Raw genomic sequence first — 26,978 nt, 5'->3', positions numbered from 1 at the left:
TAAGCGCGCCCTCTAACCCAGGTCTGGGATTGTGTGTATGCTCTGGCTGCATGCAGCCCAAGCACACACACAGAGCCAGGTGCCTAGAGAGCCCGGCTTGAGGGGGTATCTCTCAATGTACAGTGAATCTTGGGATTCCTGGAGGTCAGGACTCATTTTCCCGGCCCCCAGAGATCCATGCTGCTCGGATCATATGGACACCACTGTTCCCACTAAGATGCGCGTGTGCACCAACCCCCAAAAGTAAATCCCAGTGTGAAGCAAACATAATAGGATTTCTCTTTTAATTTTAAAAATAGAGGATCCCATAATGCAGTACAATCTCCCTTAAAAAAAACTTAATAAAATTAGAAGCGAATAATGAATCAAAAGGATCATGAACTAATGCAATATAACATCCTGCCTCATAAATCTTGTAGAATTCCTTCAGAGCATCAGCAAATATGCACATTTGGTCTAGTTGATTATTAATACTATTACTATCTTTGTACCACTGTTCAACAAAAACCTCTCAATGTGGTTTATATAGCAAAAGGAGCAGGAAGATTATTTCCTGCTCCCCCGTCTCCCAGCAGGCATGTGTATGATGTGCACATGAGCACTGGGAACTTCCGGTCACTTCTGATCCTAGGACGCAACAGGGCAGCAGGAAGGTATCCCCGCCAGACCATTTGAATACACAGCACCAGCAGGGGAAACGTGGCGGGAGGGGTAAGAACACCCTCCCCCGCCCTAAAAGTTATCCACCACCCCCACCTTTGAACCAGTTCGAATGTTGGTCCACGGGACCGGTTTGGCGCTCTTAGAATGGAGCACTTACCGATTCCAAGCACATCCCTAGCACAAACTACTTATTTTCTCACATTATGCAGCACTAGATTTTTATCTTATAAGATAAGATTTGCTCAGAACAGCTCATTCTCTGAGTTATATCTCAATTCTCCAATTATAGAGGCCAAGGATTACCTATTTTTCAGTTCTTCAATTTTTTTGCAAAGTTGTTCGTAGTCTCTCATCAAGCATTTCAATTCATTCTGAGACCGACTATATGCTGCCTGAAAGAAAAAAGCAGGCATGCATTATCAACATACTGGAGTCGTCCTAAGGTAAATATTGGCATGGGCCTGACAGGATGGACAGTATTATGTCTCTGCAGACTCCTAAGCAGCCCCAGTGCTGTTCAGAACTAGTAGCTGCGCAAGCAAGTGCTACGGCAGTTTCACCCACTGCAGCGAATGGGGGAAACTGCAGTAGTGCTGCTTACAAGTCCACAGCAGCTCTGGGGTAGAAAGTTCCAGAGATGGTAATGCTGTCCTTCATATCTGCCAATATATTTTTATTGAAGACTATCTGGAATCCTACTAACACATTAAATATATGTTTTCTATTTGAAATTATATTCAGCTGGCTCAGTTACATAATTCAGTTTTTCTACTCATGTCTACTAAAGTTCAAACACACTAAAGCAGAAATCTGTGTATCTGATTTCACGGAAGCCTGCATAAAATATAAAAGCTTACTTAAGACAACATTAAGGAAGATAACTGTTTATAACTTTAAGATTAGATGACCTTTCCATTTACAAACCTCAGCATCATTGTATGCTCTTCTTTTTATCTGCACATCTGTTTTAGAAGCAACACATGAAGGCTGTAATGTTTTAGCTTCTTCCGTAATCTTCTCTAGTTTGTCTTGGATAGCTCTCTGTTTTACTTCTGCTTCTTTTACTTTAGCCTGAAAAACAAACAGGCAAATGCCTTGACACCTCATCAAGGCATCAGAAATATATCAGGAAAACATGATGAATTTAAAGACAGAGATTTCCAGAGATATTTATGCTTGAAATTTAGGACTGCTAACTTGTTTGGCATGGGGTAAAGTAATTTATGGTAACGAGAGAGCACGCCCACATGAGCGAGAGAAAGGAAGAAAGAAATTGGTCACTCACCGTGAAGGCTTCTTCTTGCTGCTGGAGTTGAGGACATCTCACATGGGTTATTCTCCCCAGCATGCTCCAGAGGGCAGGAGGTATTTAAATTAGAGTGATCCTTTAATCGGCCAGGGAGGATAGCCCCTCCCGGTTTAGATAGGCAAGCCAGACTTCTAGTAGGAGAAAACAGATGAACAACAACAGTGGTAAAACAGGGAAGAACCACAGATATAGATGACACCAGATAAGAATAGATACAGACCAGTAGCCGAAGTCGCCCAGGGCAGGCTAAGATGTCCTCAACTCCAGCAGCAAGAAGCAGCCTTCACAGTGAGTGACCAATGCTCCTTTCTCTGCTGCTGGATGAGGACATCTCACATGGGACATGCCACTGCTAACAAGACCCTGGGAGGGGGGCAAAATCTACTACTGAGGCAGAAGAACATGTTGAAGCACATGCCTGCCAAAGGCCGCCTGAGAGGAACACATGAGATCTATTTTATAGTGTGTAGTAAACGTGGATGGTGAAGACCACGTCACCGCCCTGCAAATATCTTCTAAGGGAGCATTCGTGGAAAAAGCCACCAAGGTGGCCGCTGAGCGGGTGGAGTGAGCAGTGAGCTCCGGCGGTGCTGAACTTCATAAGCCAAAGAAATGCAGGCTTTTATCCATCTGGACAGTTTAGGTGTAGAAACTTGCTGCCCCATCATGGATGACAGGAAGGAAACAAACAAGGCTTCCATGGAATGGAATGAGGAAGTTCGAGTTAGGTACATCTTTAGGCAACGACAAACATCCACTTTGTGCCAGGCCTTCTCCCTCGGATGAGAGGGGTTGGGGCAGAAGGATGGGAGGATCAGATCTTGTGACCTATGGAAAACTGATGGCACCTCAGGCAAGACGGAGGGATCCAGTATAAGGGTGACGGAATCCGGAGAAAAGATACAGAATCTCGGGTTGGCCAACAGGGATGTTAGTTCGGAAACCTGTCTGGCCAAGGTGATGGCTATTAGGAAGGCAAGCTTCATTGATAATATGTGAAAAGGTATGGAACGTATGGGTTCAAACGGAGGTGCGTGAAGTACTCTGAGGACCTTGTGGAGGTCCCATGAGGGGAATCTGTGGACCACCGGTGGGGATGACAAGGTGGCTCCCCTTAAGGAAGCACTTGAGATACAGATGTGAGGACAAGCTGTTCCTCTTGAAGGGTGAGAGTTCTGCATGTCATTTGATGGTTTTTGGTTGGAGGTCCTTATCCAGACCATCCTGGAGGAACAGGAGGAGTTCTGAGAGTCTGCATGTTAGTGCTGATAGCTAGTGTTGTCTATACCATCTATGGAAGCTCACCACATAGACTGATAAATGAGGTTAGTGGAGGATCGTCTGGATGAGAGTATGGTGTCCAGGACCTGGTGGTCGTAGCCTAGTCGGCTGAGGAGGTTTCGTTCAGTCGCCATGAGGCAAGCTTGACCCATGTTGGGTCGTGATGCAGAACTGGCCCTTGAGTGAGGTTGTCTGTTTGTGGGAAGAACCAGGGACCATCCAGTGCTAGGTGGAGAATCTCTGTGAACCACGGACGTCATGGCCAGTAGGGTGCCACCAGAATGATGTGTGCTTTGAGTAGCCGTATGCAGCGTAGTAGTTGGGCCAAAGTAAGCACAGATACCTTCTTGAGAGGGAGTATTTGGCAGATTAGTAGTAGTATTTTGTCCTTGCATTCTTTTGGTAGGAAGAGTTTTTCCCGTGTCATGTCTATAATCACCCCAAGGTGCTGGACCCATCTGAAAGGTGATAGGTGACTCTTGGCGGTGTTGACAAGAAAACCGTGGGATGCCAGAATAGTTAAGGTGGTATTCACGTCCTGTATCGTGGAGCCTCTGGATTGTATGAGCAGATCATCTAAATATAAAAATAACCTGATCTTTTGGAGTCTGAGATGGGCCACCAAGGGGGCCAGGACTTTTGTGAAGATCCTCGGGGTGGAAGAAAGGTCGAATGGAAGTGCTGTGTATTGATAATGGTGGCCGTTATAACAAAATTGAGTAGGTGATGGAAGTCTGGGTGGATGGGTATGTGAAGATATGCCTTGGTGAGGTTGATAGATGCTAGGAGGTCTCCGTGGTGTAAGGCTTCTGATATGGAGCGGAGCATTTCCATTCTGAATCTCCTGCATCTTACCCATCTGTTGAGGTACTTGAGGTCTAAAACTGCTCTGAGGGTGCTGTCTCTTTTGGGCATGGTAAACAAGATGGAGCAGATGCCCCATCAGTGCTGGTGTGTTAGAACTGGTTCTATTGCTGAGATGTTGAGGAGATGAGAGATTGCTTGCTGCAAGGCCAGATGTTTCTGGTGGGATTTGGAAAGGGGAGTGGGCATGAATCTTTCGTTGGGACAGGCCATCAACTCTCTCTTGCAACCGTGAAGGATGGTATCCAGAACCCATTTGTCTGTAATGGAGGCCTCCCAGGAGTGGAAGAAGTGAGACAGGCAGCCTCCTACACTGGAAGAGTCAGGAGGCTTGGTGGGGTTTGGGTTGGTGGCCAAAGTGTTGTTTCAATGTATTGGCCCTGATGTTGAATCTGGATCTGTTCCAGGTAGGATGTTGTGTTCTGGAGTCTCTGTCCCTGGGACGAAAATTGAGTCAAAAGGGATGGTTGAACTTCTGATTTGGGTGTCTATCATCCCTGCGAGTGGAGGAAGGGAGTGCTTTCTTCTTGTCTTTAGTTTCAACTAGGACATCCTTCAGTGCCTCATCACCAAATACTTTGGTTGTAGTAAAGGTGACTGCTGAGAGGGTAGAGCGTGAGGCTGAGTCCACCTGCCAGTGTTTTAGCCACAGGGTACGTCTGGCCACTACATTATTGGCCGTAGCCCGGGCCCCAAAACAAACGGCATCCAGTGTTACATGAGCAATAAACGCTTGGGCCTTCTGAATTTTAAGGAGAATCTGTCTTTGTCTGGATGGATCTGGTGGAGGAGACTGGAGAACTTCATCGGACCAGAGAAGAGAGGCTTGAGATGTGATAGATGCTGCTATGGAAGCGTGGATGGACAGTGAAATGCATTCATTGTTCTTCTTGAGTTGAAATTCCAGTTTTCTCTCAGTGGGGTCCTTGAACACTGATTCTCCATCCCTCGGCAAAATTGCCCAACGTGAGGGCAGCCACATGGACATCAACCGGGGGTGTTTGGAATAATGCTGCCATTGTAGGAACAAAATTATAATATTTGTTAACTAGAGTAGCTCTTTTCTTCTGAATGGAAGGTGCCTGCCAGTCCTGTCTCATCACCTCTACAAATGTTTTGGGGAGAGGAGATAAAAGGTCATGTGAGGAGGTAGTGGGCAATACCAACGATTCTCTAGGAGGAGCAGTAGAAGCCCCTTGCAAGGTTTCCACTTGAATGCCCAGGGTATTTAAGGCCCTAACAAATTGGTTGGAGAAATCCTCAGAGGGAAACCGCCTGTGTGAATGCGATGTGGGCTCTACCAGTTGACCATCCGACCATTCCCCACTTCCTTAGAATTGACATCAGGATCCATATCAAGCGGGTGATCCCCTGGAATATTTGGGGTCTCAATGGGGCTCATAGGGTCTTGAGGAAGTATACTGGCCTGCCTGGGTGAGGGTCAGTAGAGTCATAGAGAGAAGGGATGAATGGGAGGAAGATTATCTGGGTTTGCGATTGGATTTCCTGGGCTTTTGATTTCTATCCTTGTGCGCATGCTTGTGCTTATGGTTCTTCTTTCTCTTTTTAGGGGATGGCGATGATGAGGAGAAAGAATCAGAATCCTGCAAAGAAGAGGTGGATGGCTCGCAAGGTTTGGGACACTTTTTATTTTTTCTCTTGAGCTGATGAAATTCAAGCATCTGAAATATCATAGAAGAGAACGAGACGCCAAGGTTCTGTAATCCCCCCTGAGGGTGGCGGGGGTGGGTTAATAGGGGCCGCGGGGATCTCCGGATGCTCAGGCTCAGGAGGAGGTAGAGTCCCGATCGGTGCAGGACTTACCGGAGTAGCAGGAGAAGGCAGCATTGGAGTCTTTACTGGCTCTCTCCTGCGGCGTGTGGGAGTTGAGCAGTTTCTCCCTCCGCTTGCGGGGGGATTTCCAGCTGCTCCGCAGCATCCCCGGTGTTGATGGGACTTGCTGGAGTGTTCCTGCTCTCCTCCAGTTGCGCCGCTAACTGCTCCAGTGGAGAAGGCGGCAGAATGCCCAAGTTAGTCGGTCTGTGGTGCCTTAAGGGAGGCAGCACTGGATGCATGGCAGCAAGCAAACCTGCAGGGAGACTCTGCACATACTCTTCCAGCACGACAAGGTCGGGATTTTCTGGTCGGTTGAGAGGAGAGGTGGAGCGATCAGGCTTCCTGGCATGTTGAATGGCAGTTAGATGAGCTGTAGAGTGACCCCAAGTTGGGTTATGACCCTTCTGTCCTGCTGCCGCACCTGACAAGGACACGGTGGCCCAAGGCGGGGCGTCCTCTCTGGCGTGTACAAGCACATGGTGGTGCTGGGGCTGGCCTGGTAGAAGAGAGGCTTTCGATTTTTTCCCCCTTTGGCATCAGGACATGTAAAATGCCGGACCTCTTAGGCTCCACCGGGAGGAGAAAGGAGACGGATAGGAGGGAGTCGGAGAGGAAAGAATGGGGAGGAAATCATTTGTTGTTGTTTTTAATAGCAGGTAAATAAGACAGGATGAAAGCAAAGCAGGGAGTAGTTGGAGGAGGCAGGAATAAGCGGTGAAGGAAAAGAATAGCAAGGAGGATAGAAGCGAGACAAGGTCAACCGCTCTGGAGCTCTGCAGGATAAACTAAACCGGGCAGGGCTATCCTCCCAGGCCTCTTAAAGGCTCTAACTGCCCTCTGGAGCATGCTGGGGAGGATAACCCACGTGAGATGTCCTCAACTCCAGCAGCTGAGAATGATTAGTCATACTGTGAAGTGTATGTGGTAAATATTTGGATGCCTTTGAAATATTAAATGAAAATTTAATATTTTAGCAGTTGATAACAAAGGCTGACCTTTTGCAAATCTGTTCTATCCATCAGCAGGCTAATCAAAAACGTGGTGGGCTTAACCGCAAGGCTGAGTTAAACCACTAGTAGCTGGATGGCAGCCCTGCCTAACAATGTTGGTTAGTACTGAAAACTGGGTAGGACTTTGGAAAGAAACTTTTTCGCACAGTGTGGGCTCCCACAACAGCAAATGAATTCAGGGCAAACGGCAACGGAGCAATTCCACCTGCCACAAAAATGTATGTGTAGGTATATTGGTTTATTTATTTATTCGATTTATATACCACCCTTCCAAAAATGGCTCAGGGCGGTTTACAACAAAACAAAAACAATTAAAACCAGTTAACAATTAAAATCAAAACTATAAAAACAGAATAAAACCAATTAAACATTCCAACAGTTAAAAACCCTGGCAAACCAGGGCAAACAAGTGAAAAACTCTGGAAGGCCAGGCCAAACAGATAGGTTTTAAAGTCTCTCCTGAAAGACAATAATGAACTCAAATTACAAATTTCTGCACCTACAGAGAGGGCCCGCCTCTGAGTCACTGCCAGACCAACTGGTGGTAACTGGAGACAGACCTCCTCAGATGACCTTAACGTGTGGTGGGGATCACGCAGAAGGCGGCGCTCTCTAAGTTAACTCAGACCTAAGCCGGCCAGGGCTTTAAAGGTAATAACCAGCACTTTGTATTTTGCCCGGAAATGTATCGGCAGCCTGTGTAACTGTTTCAAGACAGGCATAATATGGTCTCTCCGGGTTGTCCCAGAGACCAATCTGCCTGCCGCATTTTGAACTAACTGAAGTTTCCAAACTACGTACAAAAGCAGTCCCACATAGAGCGCATTGCAATAGTCAAGTCTGGAGGTTACCAGCTGATGCACCACTGTTTTGAGGCTGTCCTCTTCAAGGGTGCAACTGTTGAATCAGCCGAAGCTGATAGAAAGCACTCCTGGCCATTGCCTCCACCATGAGATACCAGGGTGAGGCCTAGGTCCAGGAGTACTCCCGTCTTGCTTGGATTCCGTCTCAATTTGTTACCCCTCATCCAGTACATTACTGTCTGTAGGCAGGCATTTAGGGAATGAACACCATTTCCTGATGATGCAGATGAAAAGGAGAATTAGATTTGGGTGTCATCAGCATACTGATAACATCCAGCACCAAACCTCCTGATGACCTCACTTAACAGTTTCATGTAGATATTGAAAAGCATTGGTGACAGAATGGAGCCCAGAGGGACTCCATACAACAGCTCCCATTTTGAGGAGCAACTGTCACCAAGCTCCACCATCTGGAATCTACCTGAGTGATAGGAGTGGAACTACTGCAAAGCAGTGCCCCCTATCCCCAACACCCCTAGGCGATCCAGAAGGATACCATGGTCGATGGTATTGAACACCAACAAGAGATTCAGAAGAACCAGCAGAGTCACACTCCCTCTGTCAGTTCCCCTGTAAAGGTCATCCATCAGGCCGACCAAGACTGTCTCAATCCCATAGCCAGCTCTAAATCCAGTTTGAAATGGGTCTAAGATAATCAGTTTCCTCCAAGACTGCCTGGATCTGGTCATCCACCAGCCTCTCAATCACCTTGTCCAACCAAGGGAGATTGGAGATTGACCTGTAACTATCCATTGCTAAGGGGTCCAGGGAAGCCTTCTTAAGGAGCGGTCTAACCATTGCCTCCTTCAGATACGGAGGCACCCTTCCCTCCCTCAGTGATGCATTTATGATATTAACTAGGCCACCTCCAACTATCTCCCTGCTAGATAGAAGCAGCCAAGTCAGACAAGGATCCAGAGAACAAGTGGTAGGCCACACTGCCCCAAGCAGATTGTCCACATCCTCAGGAGTCACAGATTGAAACTGATCCAACCTAATATTGCAAGAAAGATTGCTGGACAGCTCCTCCATAGACCTTGCAGAAATAGTGGAGTCCAAGTCAGCCCAAATACAGGAAATCTTGCTCGCAAAGAACTCATTACAAGTGTCTCAGCAGAACAATCCCGGGGACTGATCTGAAGTAGAAGGAGCAGAAACTAAACTCCTCACAACCCGGGATAGCTCTGCTGAGCATTAACCTGCAGCCGCCATGCGTGCAGACCAAAATCACTTTTTCGCTGCACGCACTGCCACCGCATAAGACTTCAAATGGGTCACATGCCACTTCCTGTCAGATTTGAACCGAGTTCTCCTCCACTTGTGTTCTAGTCACCTACCCAACCGTTTCAGCCCCTGCAACTCCTCAGTATACCAAGGGGCCATTTCTGAAGCAGGTCAGAAGGGACGCTTAGGAGCAATCATGTCTACTACTGCCCTGGTGAGTTCCCTGTTCCAGGTTCCCACCAGGGCATTGACAGAATCACCGGCCGCACCAACATCAAAATCCTCCAAGGCCTTTTGAAATCAATCCTCCTGGATCCAGCAGCCTTTTTGGATGGACCATCCTAATAGGTCCACCAACCCTGCAGAGGTAGACTGTGGCTGTGAAACCAACCTTAACCTGGTAGTGGTCTGTCCATGACAATGGGGAAACCACCAGATCTCCCACCAAATATGGTACCAAATACCTGGAATTGGAGGATGGTGGTGTTCTCAAAAGATTTTTAACTCAATAATTATCTCAGTGATAGTTAAAATATGATTTTCAGAATTTCTTCTGAAAAATAAAAGAGATTATTAAAGACATGTATAAGTAATAGAAATGGCTATAATTGTATTTCCCAGTTTATTAACTGAAGGCTTTTATTCTTTATGTGATCCCGTTATTCCAGAACTTGTCTGCTGAGGGAATCTAGCATTGTTCCCTCACACTTAGCAAATTTTGACAAGTGGCAGAGAAGATAACAGAGAAGAACAAGAAGGAGCCTAACCCTGTAGGTATGGTTCTGCCAAGATAGGTCAAAACCAATCACCACATCAAGATGCTACTTCCAGAAAAGCTCAGACAGAATACATGTTGTCTTTATTATTAAATTTGAAGAGCTCGGCTTCAACCCAAAAGCTAACATGCTTCGTTTGGCACTATAAAGCTACAAATTCTATAATATAAATATTTTGTATTATAATTTTGTAAACAGAATAATAAAATACACTTCTTTCCTTCTCTCTGTGTTTGTTTTGTATCTATAGTGGCACATACTAACACATATGTGCGCACACTGCCTTGATACTGCCACCCAGAACCAGCCTCATTCAGCCTCATTCTGCTCACTGATGAAAAAAATTAGAGGGAATAGTGGTGGGAGATAGGCAAGGCTAGGCAAGATAGACTTGCCAACAGCTTCCTGTGGGAGCAAGCCCCTCCCAGTCTCAGAATATAATCTGAAGTAAACAGTATTCCAAAATACACCAAATACTGAGAACAGCCTTAAACAATACCTGTATGTGTTTTTAAACAAAACCTTTTTAAAATACAGAGAATGAACAGAATAAGCCATTATCCTCAGGACTCAAATTTGTCCATATACAAGTCTTGATAGTTGGGAGACCTCACTATCAAGAGATTTCTTTAGAATCATCTCACTCATTCTCTTGGCTCATTTGAAGAGCTCAAATAGAGATTGCAGGTAAGGGGACGGTGCTTCCTCACCAGCCCAGTTAAATAAACACAATTACCTCATTGCCCACCATTTCCTCAGAATCATGTTTTAGGGTTGACATGGTCAAGTATCTTCCTAGAATGGCTGTCCTGTGGTTTAAGGGCCTTTGCACCATCAGGGGTATTATCTGGGGCATCATCCAGAGTGACAGCAGTCAGGGCGACATTCCCACTGGAAATCTGGGACTCAGCTGCCCCTCAAGTTCCAACTCCTTACTCTCCAGTCAGTGCTGGCTGTGCTCAATACTATCTGCGAGTCAATTGCAGTCTGCATAACATTTCTGGTCAAGAGCCAGATGCTGTCTAAGCAACCTCTCAGGCTTCTTTGACTTGTTTTCCATCTTCTTGAATTTCAACACAATGGAACTTCATTGGTACTCTGTGTCTTGGAGCAAGATAGGACCACAACTGAAAGGAGCTTGCTCTCACAGAAGCATGTAGATAAATTTGTTTTGCATACTCCTACCTACTGGAGCGAACAGGAGGTACAATCCACTCTGCTCTAGGGAAAAGGCAATTCAAGACAAACCTTTCAACAAATATGTATACCTGCCACTCTTTCACTTTCTCAACAAATCTTTCGGTACTTGCTTCTTTAACAGCAACCCCCTCTGTAATTGATCTTATTTCACTTTCAGTGTCTCTCACCTACAAGATCAAAATTATAGTATTTAGATGTTGGTCATCACATAAAGCCCACATTTCATTAAGTAAAATATGCAGAAGTAAGCAATTACCATTGCCCAAACTATTTGGTGCTGCAACTCCTTTAGGTTATTTCGCATTTCACTCACGAAAGCAATATTTTTGTAACGTTCTTCCTTCTCCAAATATATTTTCCTAAGTTCTTCAAGAAACTAAAAAAGGAAATATATAATGTTGTTGTGAAGATGGCTGCAATACAAAGATTAGGATTTCTGAACATTTACTAGTGACAAACAACTTTTCCAGGGAGTTGACATACAGTACCAACAGTACACAACAAATGAAAATCTACTTCAATAAATAATACTTTATTGCAAACACAATGGAATATAGCATTATCTGGGGTGGGGGGGTTGCTACCAAAATATAAAAAACTGTATTATCTCTTTGTGAAGAATAATCCAGCAACAGGAATGTGCAAACTATGTAGGACTAACATTCTTATTTAAGCACTCTTCAGAAACAGTACAGCCCATGCAGTATCCAGTAAAGTACAGCCCATGCAGTATTCCCTCTAAGGTGTGCGCACTCACATGTTTTTTTATGTCCACTCAGTTAATTTTAGATCCCGCTCAGGTTGAATCAGGAATGCCCCATTCTGAATACATGTGTGTACACACTGCCTTGATATTGCCGCCCAGAATAAAATTCATTCCACACAATGATGAAAAAAATTAGAAAGAACATTGAGCCCATTTTGTATCCAGACCACACAAAAGCGTTTTTTGTATTTGATACTGTACTATGTTATTCTTACAAACCACTAAACATGTTTTATACCTCTCCTCCTTGTTCCACCTGATCGTGTGTTCTTGCTTTCATTTCCATGATGTATGAATAATCTTCTTTCATCTGTTCTAGCTGAGTTGCTTTCATAAAGAACTAAACAAAATTAAAGTTTATGTTTTATAACTTTTATGAACTTTTTATAACTGCATCCAGGCACCCCAAAGAGTTTAATCAAGTCCTTCCCCCACAAACAGTATATGCAGCTGGAGATTTACAGAAGCAGCAGGAATTATGTGCATTTCCACATCCCCATCTAGTCCTTCCTTGTCACACTATGGCAAGAACTTGACCTCAAATAATTTGAAAGGATGGCACACACCAATCTCCTATTCCCCATACTAGATGGCAGGCTCCTTCCATGTGTAGCTTGGGGCAGTGGTAGGCACTCCGCCTCTAAGGGTTTTCAAACAGGCTACATGGCCATTGGTTAGGCATTCAGAAGCAGTTCCCAGCACTGAGCAAGGGGTTGGATTAGAAGAACTCCAAGGTCACTTTGTAGGATCCTAGGATAGGCCACATCTGATGGCTAAGTTGGCCATTTGGCTTGACCAGAGTTTCAGGGAAGCATGAGCTTACGCCAATGCTGGGCCTCTATAAAGCAAAGTTATCTCCTTTTTCTGTGTGCGTATCCGCGAATGCAACTGTCAAATACAAGATGGGTGGTGACCATCCACACAGGAAGATAGCTCATCAAAAAGAAGAACAAGGTCCTGGAAAATGAGTCCAAAAGTACCAGGTGAATATTGGCCGAATACAGGGGATGACCTGCACAATGGTAATTTGATTGATGTCAATTCATGGGGTGATGCATCTGACCAACTAAAAAGGTACCTTCAAAGTACTGACCAATCATTATTAAATCAACACGGGCATGGATTAATTAGGTGAGAGGTGACCGGGGTGGGGAGGTTACAAAAAAGGGGGTGCCCAGGGTCTGGTGTAGCTTCTTCTGACATGCTAGACAGCTTCTAGTTGTGCTTCCTCATTTGCCTCAACTCCTTGCCGTTTTGTTTCCTTATATCTGTGTGACCACGGGATTGCCTTTGTTCTCTACTTCTGTCAGGCCTGGTGAGAATAAACCTTTGAATTCATAACTCACGTAGCCTGGTTCCTTTGGGTCAGCGGGCAACAACTGAACAAGAACCTAGACTTCTGATCCCTCCATTCCTTTAAATTCCTATAGAGATCTTTTCTTATTAAAAAATCCCTTACAACTTACAACTCTAATATTCTTTGGAAAGGTCATGCCCTATAGTTTACAAATCATATTACCTTGTATTTGTCTCCTTCATTTTTAGACTGCAAGAACTGTTTGCTCATTTCCTGGGTGAGTACAGACACTGGATTATCTACCTGCAACAACAAAAGCCTCTTACTGTTCACCAGTGTTAATATTTAAGCGATTCAAAAACTCTTCTCTTCTATCACAACACAGGAGATTCAATTCTATAGCTGCATTAAAGCATCCTGAAATTAAGAGCTTTTTATTCCAATATTACAACACAGTCATGTATATTTATTACATTTATGTTATTTTATTTTGAGCCTTGAAAAAGTATTTGCAAACTACTTCTTAAAGTAGGAAGTTAAAGGAGCTTTAAGTGCCAGGGCACTTTAAAATACAGTTCAGAGGGAAAACAGAACAGAGCACCCAATAATTGAACACAAGCCCCAAAGGTTGGTTGGGTCCTTATCTGTTTTGCCTAAGCCATTTTTAAAAATAATGCAAGAAAGGTGTTCTGCTATGTAGAATTAAGTTTTTGGATTACCTGTATATTAAAGTGATCCAGAATTGTAATAAGTTCTTCCTTCTTAGAAGAAATTAAGGCACCTGAACATAAGCAAGAATAGAACGTAATTAGTAGTGTAAGCATTAAAACAAATCTCACTATGTAGCTCAGATTAAATTATACCTTTTGTATATAGCACACATACTCACAATAGGCACCACCTTAACAAAGAATTGTAGGAACTTCCAAATATAATTTAGATAAAATGAACCAAATCACATGTAATGTTAATGTTCAGGCATGGACTTGTAAATGGCTTTTACATGGCAACAGGAAAATTTGGGTGTGTGTGTGTGAAATCACTTAACAGGCCAGTTTGCTATAGGGATGTACATGGCGGGGGCCAGTTCGATGCAGGGGGATAACTTTAAAGGCGGGGGAGGGTGCACTCCACCCCGCCACATTTCTCCTGCTGGTGCTCAGTTTCCTAAAACCATACTTGACACGCCTGTGCGTGTCAGGTGTTCACACACCCAAGGTACATGCGTGCACACACAAGCATGTCAAGTACTTCTGGTTACCTCCAGTAAAGGGGGCAACGGGGCGGCAGGGAAGTACGCGGCCAGTCTGACGGACTTTTAGGAAACTATGTGCTGGCAGGGGAAAACGTAGCCGGGGGGTGGGGGGAGAGTGCACCCTCCCCCACCCTTAAAGACAGACCCCTCCCCCCAGCATCAAACTTTCAAAACCACCAGTGTTCAACTTGTTCAGAGACTTGTAAAAGGGCCTCCGAACAGGTTCGTGTACATCCCTAGTTTGCTACACCAGGGCTAACATGGGTGTAACTGTCACAATCCTATATACTTACAGAAGTCAAGTCAAGAGCACAATAGTTGTAGAAACAAGGAAATTTAATAGTTCCAACAGATTTTCCCATTCATAGCAACTCTATAGACACACCAACCAGGTCCCCAGATTAGAAATGAACAGGAGGATCAATCAATCATGACTGGGTGGAAGGTTGCACAGTCATTACCTCCCCCAACCCACCGCCCCCGTGAATGATCCCTGCTGCAAGCACTGATTACACTCCCACATGACCCGATCTCCAGAGGTCAGGATGATGTGTCCCGGCCTCCGGGTATTGCACAATGCACTGTGCACAATGCATTGGGGATTCCTCCAATCTCTGTGACCACACAGGCTGCAAGCCACCTGCGTAGTCACACAATCCCAGAGCCTGGATTTAGGGAGTGCTTGCTCCTTACAGTGAGGGAAATAAGTATTTGATCCCCTGCTGATTTTGTCCGTTTATCCGACACAGAAATGACCAGGCTATAATTGGAATGGTAGGTTTATTGTAGCTGTGAGAGACAGAACAACAACAAACAAACCCTCAAAAGCCCAGTGCCCAAAAGTCAGTGATGGATTTGCATTGTAGTGAGGGAAATAAGTATTCGATCCCTTCACAAAAGATGTCTTAGTACTTGGTGGCAAAACCCTTGCTGGCAATCACAGAGGTCAGACGTTTCTTGTAGTTGGCCACCAGGTTTGCACACAACCCAGGAGGGATGTTTTCCCACTCCTCTTTGCAGATCCTCTCCAAGTCAGAAAGGTTTCGAGGCTGATGTTTGGCAACCCGAACCTTCAGCTCCCTCCACAGATTTTCTATGGGATTAAGGTCTGGAGACTGGCTGGGCCACTCCAGGACCTTCATGTGCTTCTTCTTGAGCCACTCCTTTGTTGCCTTGGCTGTGTGTTTTGGGTCATTGTCATGCTGGAATACCCATCCACGACCCATTCTCAATGCCCTGGCTGAGGGAAGGAGGTGCTCACCCAAGATCTGACGGTATATGGTCCCGTCCATCGTCTCTTCGATGCGGTGAAGGTGTCCTGTCCCCTTAGCAGAAAAACACCCCCAAAGCATAATGTGTCCACCTCCATGTTTGACGGTGGGGATGGTGTTCTTGGGCTCATAGGCAGCATTCCTCCTCCTCCACACACGGCGAGTTGAGTTGATGCCAAAGAGCTCGATTTTGGTCTCATCTGACCACAACACTTTCACCCAGTTCTCCTCTGGATCATTCAGATGTGCATTGGCAAACTGCAGACGGGCCTGTACATGTGCTGCCTTGAGCAGGGGGACCTTGCGGGCACTGCAAGATTTCAGTCCTTCACGGCGTAGTGTGTTACCAATTGTTTTCTTGGTGACTATGGTTCCAGCTGCCCTGAGATCATTGACAAGTTCCCCCCATGTAGTTCTGGGCTGCTTTGTCACCGTTCTCATGATCATTGCAACTCCACGAGGTGAGATCTTGCATGGTGCCCCAGACCGAGGAAGATTGACAGTTATTTTGTGTTTCTTCCATTTGCGAGTTATCGTGCCAACTGTAGTCACCTTCTCACCAAGCTGCTTGGCGATAGTCTTGTAGCCCAGTCCAGCCTTGTGCAGGTCTACAACCTTGTCCCTGACATCCTTCGACAGCTCTTTGGTCTTGGGCATGGTGGTGAGTTTGGAAGCTGAGTGACTGCTTGCTTCTATGGACAGGTGTCTTTTATACAGGTACTGTAACAAGCTGGGATTAGGAGCACTCCCTTACAGAGGGTGTTCCTCATCTCAGCTCGTTACCTGCATATAGTGAAAAGACACCTGGGAGCCTGAAATCTTGCTGGTTGATAGGGGATCGAATACTTATTTCCCTCACTACAATGCAAATCCATCGCTGACTTTTGGGCACTGGGCTTTTGAGGGTTTGTTTGTTGTTATTCTGTCTCTCACATCTACAATAAACCTACCATTCCAATTATAGCCTGGTCATTTCTGTGTCAGAGGGCAAACGGACAAAATCAGCAGGGGATCAAATACTTATTTCCCTCAGTGTAAACCCTGGTTTAAAGTCAGGCTAAAAAGCCAGGCTAGGTGGCGCTGCCCCACCAGGATTGGGCTCAATCCCAGCGGTTCTCACACACAGCCTAACCCAGGCTAGGCTTCCCTAGCCTGGGTTAGGCTGCACGTGAGAACAGCCTCCAAATGTTGCAACTACCCAATTCACATCCCACTCACAATGCAAAAGCATTTAAAGAGGGCTACAACACACAGACAAAAAGTAGACAGAAAGACGACCCAGATAGGCCCTTACTAATCTCTCAGGGGCCTAACCATGGCATGCCCCTTCTTTAGCCTTACAAAGCATTAGGCAGCTTAATCTAGGAAATAAGAGCTGCCAAGGTGAAATCAAGACGTCTCGCACATTACATCTGATTGGTTGCCATATTGCACTCTCTCTGCTCTTTCCAGCCCTTTCCTCTGGGAACCAATAAATTGTGGGTAGGGATGATGGGAATGGTAGTTCAACAACAGAAATAATAGTTTAACAATGAAATAAGAGCCTCCCCATCTCTTACAACTTTTTAAAAGGCAGTCAAGACACATTTGTTCATCCAGGCTTTTAATTAGATATTGTTTTAATAGTTTTAATGTTGTGTTAAATCTTAAATTATTGTAATGTTTTGCCCTTTTTATTTTTTGTAGTATTGGTTTGTAAACCGCCCAGAGACTTGAGTTTTGGACGGTATACAAATATGTTAAACTAGCTTAACCCTGCGCGTTAGTACGTAATTGCTCCCCTCACTCCCTGCGATAGCCCCCCTCACCTCAGAGATCTCTCCACCCTCACCTAAGCCACACTCCTGCTCCTGCTCCATCCAGTTGCTTCCATCCCCCTCACCCCTCTTGGTCACTCCTCCATCCCTTTACTCCATCCCCCTCGCCCCTCTTGTTCACGGCTGCAGTGTTGCTGTCACCTATTGGCCAAGCTGAAGCCCCCTATCCCCAGAGACCTCCCCACCCCCACCTGAGCCCCACTCCTGCTCTTTCCCACAGAAGCAGCAGCAGCACCTGACCATGCCCTTCCTCACTGCCACCGCCAGCAGCATTGCTGCTCATTCCCCTCAGGCCACTGACAGGCCCAGACCTGTCCCTTGCCTGCCTGACTCCCTCCAATGTCAATGAGCCCCACTGCCCTTATTAGTGCTCCAGAGGCAAAACAATGAGCAAGATGCAGACCCTCAGCAACCATGGGTACCCTCTACACACACCATCTCATGGAAACATAGGAAGCTGCCATATACTGAGTCAGACCATAGGTCTGTCTAGCTCAGCTGACTGGCAGCGGCTTCTCCAAGGTTGCAGGCAGGAATCTCTCTCATCAGCCCTATCTTGGAGAAGCCAGGGAGGGAACTTGGAACCTAGATGCTCTTCCCAGAGGGGCTCCATCCCCTGAGGGGAATATCTTACAGTGCTCACACATCAAGTCTCCCATTCAAATGCAACCAGGGCGGACACTGCTTAGTTAAGTACAAAGTCATGCTTGCTACCACAAGACCAGGTCTCCTCTCTCATCCTCATCTCATCTTGAAGCTAACTCAAGTAAACAACAAGCAGGGATGGGGGCTATCAGCTAACTATCAGAGGAACAGAGATGAAGCAGGAAGTGTCATGGCCATTATAGAAAAATATCAGTTGTGAAGTGAGTTCTGACACTGTAACAGAGGAGCCATGGTTGCCAACCCTTTTGTCCTATTGGCCTTTGAAAGCCAAGGGACAGAGAGCTGCATAACTGCACTGAGACTTTTCATTTCCAACACCTCTTTTGCTGCAAGGGATGGGATTGAATGGTTGGGGAGCACAGGAACCCACCTATGTGCCATTCCTTCCTACCACCATCTCCATCAGGCCATCCTCCTACCCCCCCACCCTTGAACTGGCAATATCTTGCTAGCTTAGGAGTTAAAGCTACACCGGCAGATCTTCAGGCTCCACTGGTGCAGGAGAGGATTTGGGAGTGGTAAGATTGCACTGTAAGACAGTTCCTGAGCTGGTCGATATAGCCAACCAACATCAGCAGGTACGAATGTACAGAATACCATCAGTGTTCTCTCTAATTTTTTTTCATCTGTGTGAAGAATGAGTTTTGTTCTGGGCGAGAGTATCAAGGCAGTGTGTACACACATGCATTCAGAATGGGGCCTTCCTGATTCAACCTAAGCGGGATCTAAAATTAACTGAGTGGACATTAAAAACTTGTGAGTGCAGGCATGTGCACATGCCTTAGAGGGAACACTGAATACCATGCTGCACTCAACACACACACACACACACACACACACACACACACAGAAGGCGGGGAGGGGGAAGTAGCAATTACAATTTTTTGTACCTTTTCCCCAAAGAGGCTCATTCACATTGGCTTCCTTCTATATGTGCAAGCATTTTGAAAACTTAATTTAGAACAAAGTATTGTAGCACCAAACCTGTGCTGCTTTTCAGCTTGTAGCTACGATGTCCTTCGAGGGTTATGTGTTGATTTACAGTGATAGAGTCACCATATAATTCAGGCTTAAATGCATCTTCACCTCGGTTTCGTAGAGTTACTGAAACATCTGCAGAGCTGAAGAACAAAGTGAGTTAACATCTAACCTACTTAACGCATACACTCAGGGAACCATCTTTTAACCAAGAGTGGTCAAATCTTGCTTACTATTCAATGAGTCCTTTCTCATGACTTGTGAGAAGGGCTCCAGAGCGGGCTGCAGGGAAGGCGGGTTAGACTTACCTTACCCCCAGACAACCAGTCCTCCTGTGCTGGGCGTGCTCTCCACACGCCCGGGCGATTCTCCATATTCCCAGGCAGTGGGGTGGGGGCAGGGGCTGGGATATGTTGTCTCGGCCCCCGGAAATACCATAATGCCCCGCGTGACTGTGCGGTATATCATAGGGATCATGATCCCCCTCCCCAGGCTCCCTGCAGCTGCCACGAGCAGGAACACACACTCTCCTAACCTCATTTTGAAGGGAGGCTTCTGAGGTGGGTTTGCCGCCATGGTGCTGCCAAGATTCGCCCAATCCCAGCAATTCACGCGCGCAAGTAAAACTGGGCTGGGCTCCTTTAGTGTGAATAGCCTCATTATTTATTCATTAGCCTATAATTCATTTTTATTTATTTATTTTATTTATTTTACATTTTATATCCCGCTCTGCGGGATCTAGGAGCCTAGAGCGGTGTACTACATATACTTAAGTTTCTCCTCACAACAACCCTGTGAAGTAGGTTAGGCTGAGAGAGAAGTGACTGGCCCAGAGTCACCCAGAAAGTATCATGGCTGAATGGGGATTTGAACTTGGGTCTCCCCGGTCCTAGTCCAGCACTGTAACCACTACACCACGCTGGCTCCAGGAAGGTCTCCAGTTATGAACTGAGGCAGAACAAATCTGAACCTACTGAAGCGCCAACACTGTCTTGAATGAGCATATAACTATGGGGAGCACATGGAAAGATGACATTGAAGCCCTTCTCACGATTGGCGAGAAGAGCTTCTTCCAGGTCTGCGGGGAGAGCGGGCTTAGCCCACTCTCCCCGCAGATGATCAAAAGGCAGCCCTCGGCCACCCTGACGACTGCCAGCTCCGTCACAGAGCCGGCGGGGGCTGCAGGGATTGGGGGTCACGTGGGGGTCATTCCAGGGATTGGAAGTTCTAGGATGCCCTCTGCGCTTGTGCAGGGCATCCTGGGGAGATCCCCGAGCCCGGGAGTCTGCTTGCAGAGGTCTCCTCATGTGTTGCCACATGCTGCAGCGACACACGAATTATTATTTTTTAAACAAGATTTAAGGGGAGGAGGATTTAACAAGGTTAGCTGCTGGGAGTCGTGCGGCTCGTGTTGCAGCACACTATCACCCCAAAGTGAGTTGGGCTCCCTTAGCCTGCTTTTGGGCGTTCATGGGAATAGCCTGATTATACTGTAAACCAAAGCTTATTATTCAGGCAAGAATAATATTTGGTTCTGCTACATAGAAGTCTGCCTGTTACCTCTGCTCAATTACAGGGAAATAATATGCTAGATGTAAAGAACATGGAAGACCTGAAGCTAAGCAAAAATTACTACCATCCTCCTAACTAGCTATACCATTGAAATTGGGGGGTTCACAACCTTCTCCAGTGAACTTCCAGTCTAAATACAAGCTGAACCCAAACCCTGCTGAAATTCCAAGTCACCTCAACTAGCTTGGTTCCAACTCCAGCTCCCAGGCGACCACCTGGGGTACCACAGCCACCCACTTCCCTTGCCTTCTGAAATTTGCCAGGTGGCAGCAATGAATACAGCTGGTCCTGTCACCCAGCACATTCGCACGTAGCACATTTATTTACTTTAAATCAATTTGCACCTTAAATTAAAATTAAGAGCATAAAATTACCTTTAACTTGAGCTGTCAACAGCTGCTGAACAACAGATTAGAACAAGATGATAAGACAGTCAGCACTGAGCATTAACAGCAGCAACTCAATCGACACACAACCATTTTACTTACCTCTGTCCATCTTTTACAAATGCTTTCAAAGATGTTCCTCGGTTTGTGATGATAGCTTTTCCACCAAGGCCAACAATAAGAGCAGTGAGCACTGCACTCTTCCCACCTGAAAGATCAAGCATTATGAACCCCTGAATTTCTCCAAGCTGTTTTTCAGTATATTCCTTAGCATATAACAAGATTCAATTAAAAAATTTTTTGGCAACAACTTGCTCACATTTTTAAAAAAATTCTGGAGAAACTATGTTACATACCATACAAACATTGCTTAAAATACAAAGTATTAGTATAGTATATATGTTACATATAACATCAAACGTAACATTTCCTCATGGACAGTCTGCCAATGGTAGACTCAAACACCTACAAATGAAATTCTATCCTTTTAGATAGGAATATCCAGTCAAAGGTTCTGCATATTTTTACTGCATATTGACTCTCTATCAGAGATTAAAAGAACAGATTATATACGCAGCCTAAGTAGTATGTGTACATGTTATAATTTTACTTGCATGAGAGTAGACTGCTGTCAGCCCAGGATTCATTTTTACATATGAAGAAATACTCCTCTTCCCCACTTGGAAAATTTAGAGTTTCACAGCAACAGCTGTTCTGATTATTGAAGAAGTTTGCTATAACTTCTGTAGGAAAAAGGAATGGGAACCAAAGCTCATCCTCCATGCATGGTATAACTGGAAATCTGTGTTTTGAGTACAGTTCATGCAGTTTCAGGGATCTAAAAATTTAGGCTTCGCTCACTTAGTCATGGCAGCATTTGTGATCACCACCGATCCCCTCTCTTCCTTCAGATCCTTTCCTGGCACACAGGCTGAGGTCTTAGAAAAGAATTGGATCGTCTGTCATTTGTATTGGGAGATAAGAAAAAGTGATCGATACAGATTCATCTACCTAGAAGCTTATTTCTGCCAAGAATTTATAGATTATCTCAGTTTAGAAATCTGGCCCCAGAATGTAGAAAATATGTTTCTGGAACTAATTGCTAAAAAAATAGTTTAGACAGAAATAAAAGAACATATTCTTTTTCTCCTCCCCTTTATCATCAAAAGTCAAAGGAAATTTCAAAAGCATTGGCAAATAGGTTTCATCAAAGTCGTTCACTTAAAGTTTCATACAAGCTACATTGAAAAACTTCTTGCTTTTAAACAGGTTAAATCCATCAGTTGCAGTTTCAAGAAATTCTCCTTTCATCCCATAAATATAAAGATTCCAGAAACCTAGAAGTTTTTAAAAAAGCAAAACTCTCTTGTTCCAAAAGGCAACATGCAAAATGCTTGCTTCAAAGAAAATGGAATTAAATAATAATAATCAAAATGGCTGTTCACAAAATTTGTTCAGCAGATGTTCCACTCTGAATGTGAACACACTGTATATGCCCTTGAACACACCTCCTCCCTTTTCACATAAACAGAACTTTTTGTTGCTGAGACCCAAGTGTTTTTTTGGTTACTGCTAAATGCAACATCCTGCTACAGATTCTCAGACTGCAAAACAAGCAGAACCGTGGTTTCAGAAACTGGCTTCCTCTCTCCCAGTCAGATGTACAACAGAGAAGGGGGAAAAGAAGGGGCAAGCTCCTGGGCTTGGCTCTTCTTACAGGCTAGTTAATGATCCAAAAAGCCAGAGTTTGCTGGGACATTCGTATCAGCCCACTGTGTTACTTTGTCTATGTAGGTTGACTGGCTTTGATTTCTGTTGTAGATGTTTGCTTTATATTTTTTGGCAATAAACTTTGAATTAAAAACCAAACCTGCTCTAGTAACCAGCCTAGAGTTTACTTTCAGCTGTGCCAAGTTAAGCTTTTCTTCTCTTGTGAAATTCAGGAAATTAGTACACATTTCTTATTTTGTCCAGCAATGGGGAGTTGCTAACGTTGCTCCTTTCCGAACAATGAGAGTTCCATTCTGGAAATAGAGTTCCATTCTGTGGCTGACATCCAGACTAATGCTGGGCACACAGAAAAACAATCTCATGCACAGTGTGGGAGGAGCAATTTTCATTCATCTTCCCTCCAATGAAGGAAATGTTTTTGGGATGCAGAGTGGGTTGCAAAGGGAAGGGGAGATCAATGAAAACCATCTCTCCCCCATTGCAAACATGGGGCATTTTCCCATGTGTGCTAAAATTAGTCTGATATCAGCTTGGATTTTTGAAGTTTTAAATTTGTATTTATGTTGCTTTTATTATGGTGTTCTTCTACTGTGTACATATTTTGGTGCTTTTCCTTTGGAGTGCCTTTTCCTTTGGAGTGCCTTCTACTATTAGAAATTAATGAATAAATGAGAACTATGTTGTGGCATAGATACAAAGCCAATATTATGGTTTTGCTTAAAGAAGATAATAAATGCACACTTACTTCCATTGTTTCCAACTATAAAATTGACATTGGATCCAAACTTGAAGGGACCCAGCATTGAATGGCACATGAAGTTTTTTAGCTGGATACTTTCAATTATCCCAACATCTCCTGATGCCTACAGGTACATTACAAAGATAGTTAAGTTAACAAAAAACTATCACTGATCGTTGTGCACAAGCTCATGATCTCAAAAACTAGAGTAGAAGATGAACACTGGGTACAACCCTGAGCAGCAGCGGCAGTTTTCCTCATGTAAACAAGTTTAAGCCGATAAGGATACATATTTTTAAAAACCTTAAATTTAAGATAGAAATTAAGATGCTTACAGTTTTTTTTTTCTAAAAAGGCCAGAAATTGCAAGTTAAAGTAATCCTTACCTTCCATGTCACATTGCAGTAAAAACATTACACAATATCCTACGTTAGAGACTTGCTTTATAAATTAGACTCCATGCATCTACATTTTGCCTTGGTCTTTCTGCTCGAGAACCTGCATTGTGACACTTCCAGCTTACCAACTGAGATCCAGAACAGCTATCACTCTGCAATGCTTCTTCACTAGGGTCATCATCATCGGAGTCATCTCTAAATTCTTGTCTAGGTCTTTTGCTGGATCCTGGGGGTGAAAAACTTCTCTCTTTTCTCTTCGCCATAACTAACAAATAGATAAAAGAAAAGCTATTTGATTCAACACATCAACTAAACATGGGCATGCATGCATGATCCAGCAAAAGTTTTAAGAGCCATTTATTGCATGTGAAAACTTTAAGCACATGTTTTAACTCTCCCATTAAGATAGTGCCTTTAAAAGGGTTTAAATTTGACTGGATAATTCCAACTATAATACAAGACTGGAGAGAACATTATTAAAAGTTATCTGTTTTGAAATGAAGTTCTCTGTGCCTGTACTTGTCATCTCCCCCACCCCACCCACCAAAAAAGCTTTAAAAATATATGACGCAGAATTATATTTAAGAAGTCTGCTTTTGGACATCACACAAAATCAAGAGTTGGTGCAACTGTGAATCCTAAGCATGTTTCCTCAGAAGTAAATTCCATTGAATGAAATAGACCTTGCTCCCTATTACGTGTGTTTAGGATTGCAGTCCAAGCCCCAATGCCACAGGGAAGCGGCACATGGTTGCCTTCTTGTAATAGCTGCACTTATTTTATTTATTTATCTTACATTTTATATCTTGGTCTTCCTCCAAGGAGCCCAGAGCGGTGTACTACATAAATAAATAAATATAAGTATTTATTTATTACATTTGTACACTGCCCCAAACTTTCGTCTCTGGGCGGTGTTGTGGGTAAGCCGGGGTGGCTTCCCTTCCTGCCCTTGTTCGGGTCTCTTGGTTAGGTAATTTGCCAGACACCAGTAACACGAGTTTCAAATCAAACTTTATTGTGTTAACACAGAGTTCAAAAGGGTGGTGGCAGTCCAGAGAATTTAGGGCAACCTCCTTATATAGTATGCCGTATACAACTTATTTTCGCACCTGCACACCTTAGCTCAACTGATACCTATGTCCATATATGGTTATACACTTGGACCTACAACCCTTGATTTGCTGAGATAGCTCTTATTGTATCTTTCCTATACACGTGTCTAATTCCTGCCCCGCTGCATATTGGCGTATCAGCATTTTAGCAAAAGCCAGGTCTTGCACCTGTATAGCAAAACAGTCATTTCCGCGAACACTTTAGTAGTTAAGCTACATTCTGTCGCAGAGAGACAGTCAGTAACCAACAGCATCCTGTTACAGAGAGACTAATGTCAGTTAATATCACATCAACTTAAGCTTGAGCAGGAAAATATTTTAACTTGAGCATGTTTTGAAAAGCTATCACAAATCCCATCAGCACAGGAGACTATTGCACATCCCAACACTGGTTAACAATAGCTTAAGTTTCTCCTCACAACAACCCTGTGAAGTAAGTTAGGCTGAGAGAGAAGCGATTGGCCCAGAGTCACCCAGCAAGTCTCATGGTTGAATGGGGATTTGAACTCGGGTCTTCCCGGTCCTAGTCCAACACTCTAACCACTATATCCATAGGCAGAACTGGGGGTGGGCAGGCAGGGCACGTGCCCTAGGCGCCACTGAGGTGGGGGCGCCACGCCAGTTCCTGCCACCCCCACCCCATTGCCCACCTGCCCAGCCCCAGGGCCCCTCAGCCACCTGCCTCCAGCTCCGGCCTAGGATCGGCAATGAGGCCTAGGATCACAGCAGCCTGCAAACTGCAGAGCTCTTCTCTTCCTGCCTCTCAGCTGATCGGCGGGGCTTCCAGAGAGGCCTCCGAGTAGGCCTCCCGGAAGCCTGGGGCAGGCCACAAGCAAGCCAGGAAGGAGGCTGGCAGAGCTCCCTGCAGCAGACCCTCCCTGCAGCAGACCGAGCTTTTGCAAGATAGGCTGTGAATTCCTTTTGGTGGTTCCCCCCCCCCCCCGCTGTATATAGAGAACTACTTGCCATAGGGCTTTGATATGGATGGTGGGGCGAGACTGAGAAGTCTCTGAATATTTAATTTAAAACAGACTGGAAAATGTGCTGGCTTTAAAAACAAAAACTATCTAAGGCCTATAAGTGGCTTGTTTCATGTCAGAAAATTAAAAAAACTTCTGGAACAAATATTTATTTATTCATTCATTCTTTCATTCATGTATAAATGCACTTATGTTCAAGTTGTTTTGCAACCCAGAAGGTCTGAGTGAGAACTGTGAAGCATGTCTTGTGCTTTTATTTTATTTTTCTTGTGTGTGAACTGCTCTCCAATAACTCACAGGGACTTCAGGGCACATCTGGCCAACATGTGAATGCAGCTCCTCCATTCCAGAGATGTGTGTTAAAGCACTTTAAAAGCCTCGTGTGAAAAACCTCCAGGAATCAAACTTTACTGAATTTGTTCAGAATTCTGAGAAAACAAACATAGGCTCACACTGCATGGTTGAAAGTCTCCTTTGCTAATCTGCAGCGAGGGGGCCATTTTAATAATTAGCGTTGCTAGTGTGGCATGAATTACTCCATTTTGTATGCTAAAGCCATTTTGTGTTGCAGCCTTTTTCTCTCTCTAAATTACCCTCACAGCATGCAAGGGACATATTTAGTAACAAAACCACAAAGAGTGGAAAATAACAAGTTAGAGACGGCCAAGGCCAGGAGCTTGTATGCATGTGTACCCTTTAGAAAGAGGAACTTGATTAACCAAACTGAACTAGCTGGCTTGCTTTGAGGAAACATCTGTAATCTGCTTGAAAACAAGTGATCTACGCATGTACGGAAAGGTATTACCAAATATGTATAACCAAATGCAGTTTGTGTGTAATTTCTTTTGATGCTTATTATTGGCTGAATGTTGATGCCAAAGGGAGGAGAAAAATCTTTATAAACTCTTGCTAGTCTGTTAGAGGGCGCGTTCCTGGATCTTTGCCATGAGGCACCAGGGCCGTCCTCAGCGCTGAGAAAATAAA

The 26,978-nt window shown here is 44.7% G+C and overlaps 1 protein-coding gene and 1 long non-coding RNA gene across 6 annotated transcripts in view; one reads left to right on the top strand and one right to left on the bottom strand.

The window, feature by feature from the left end:
• The window catches only part of LOC128340342 (structural maintenance of chromosomes protein 6-like), a 70,689-nt gene that overhangs the window by 42,219 nt on the left and 1,492 nt on the right, over nt 1–26,978 (bottom strand). For 4 of the 5 annotated variants that reach the window (XR_008313630.1, XR_008313629.1, XR_008313631.1 and 1 more), the window contains exons 2-12: nt 24,028–24,167; nt 23,511–23,628; nt 21,137–21,242; nt 19,083–19,219; nt 13,809–13,870; nt 13,312–13,392; nt 12,031–12,132; nt 11,283–11,402; nt 11,095–11,193; nt 1,588–1,734; nt 967–1,055 (exon numbers count right to left, since the gene is read on the bottom strand). Coding sequence is in view for 2 of the 5 variants with exons in the window: in XM_053285335.1 (XP_053141310.1) it covers nt 967–1,055; nt 1,588–1,734; nt 11,095–11,193; nt 11,283–11,402; nt 12,031–12,132; nt 13,312–13,392; nt 13,809–13,870; nt 19,083–19,219; nt 21,137–21,242; nt 23,511–23,628; nt 24,028–24,165 (1,199 nt within the window). In the remaining 3 variants the exon portion in view is untranslated. Of the gene's footprint in view, nt 1–966; nt 1,056–1,587; nt 1,735–11,094; nt 11,194–11,282; nt 11,403–12,030; nt 12,133–13,311; nt 13,393–13,808; nt 13,871–19,082; nt 19,220–21,136; nt 21,243–21,895; nt 21,994–23,510; nt 23,629–24,027; nt 24,168–26,978 lie in introns of those variants that run through there. The other variant, XM_053285336.1, reaches the window with a different exon arrangement.
• LOC128340344 (uncharacterized) lies at nt 5,686–10,050 on the top strand. The gene is made up of 3 exons (XR_008313632.1): nt 5,686–5,750; nt 7,469–7,614; nt 9,719–10,050. It is a non-coding gene; the product is annotated as an uncharacterized LOC128340344 (long non-coding RNA).

This window comes from Hemicordylus capensis, chromosome 1, assembly GCF_027244095.1.
Source record: "Hemicordylus capensis ecotype Gifberg chromosome 1, rHemCap1.1.pri, whole genome shotgun sequence".
Taxonomy (NCBI): Eukaryota; Metazoa; Chordata; class Lepidosauria; order Squamata; family Cordylidae; genus Hemicordylus; species Hemicordylus capensis.
This window is presented reverse-complemented; position numbering and strand designations above follow the sequence as displayed.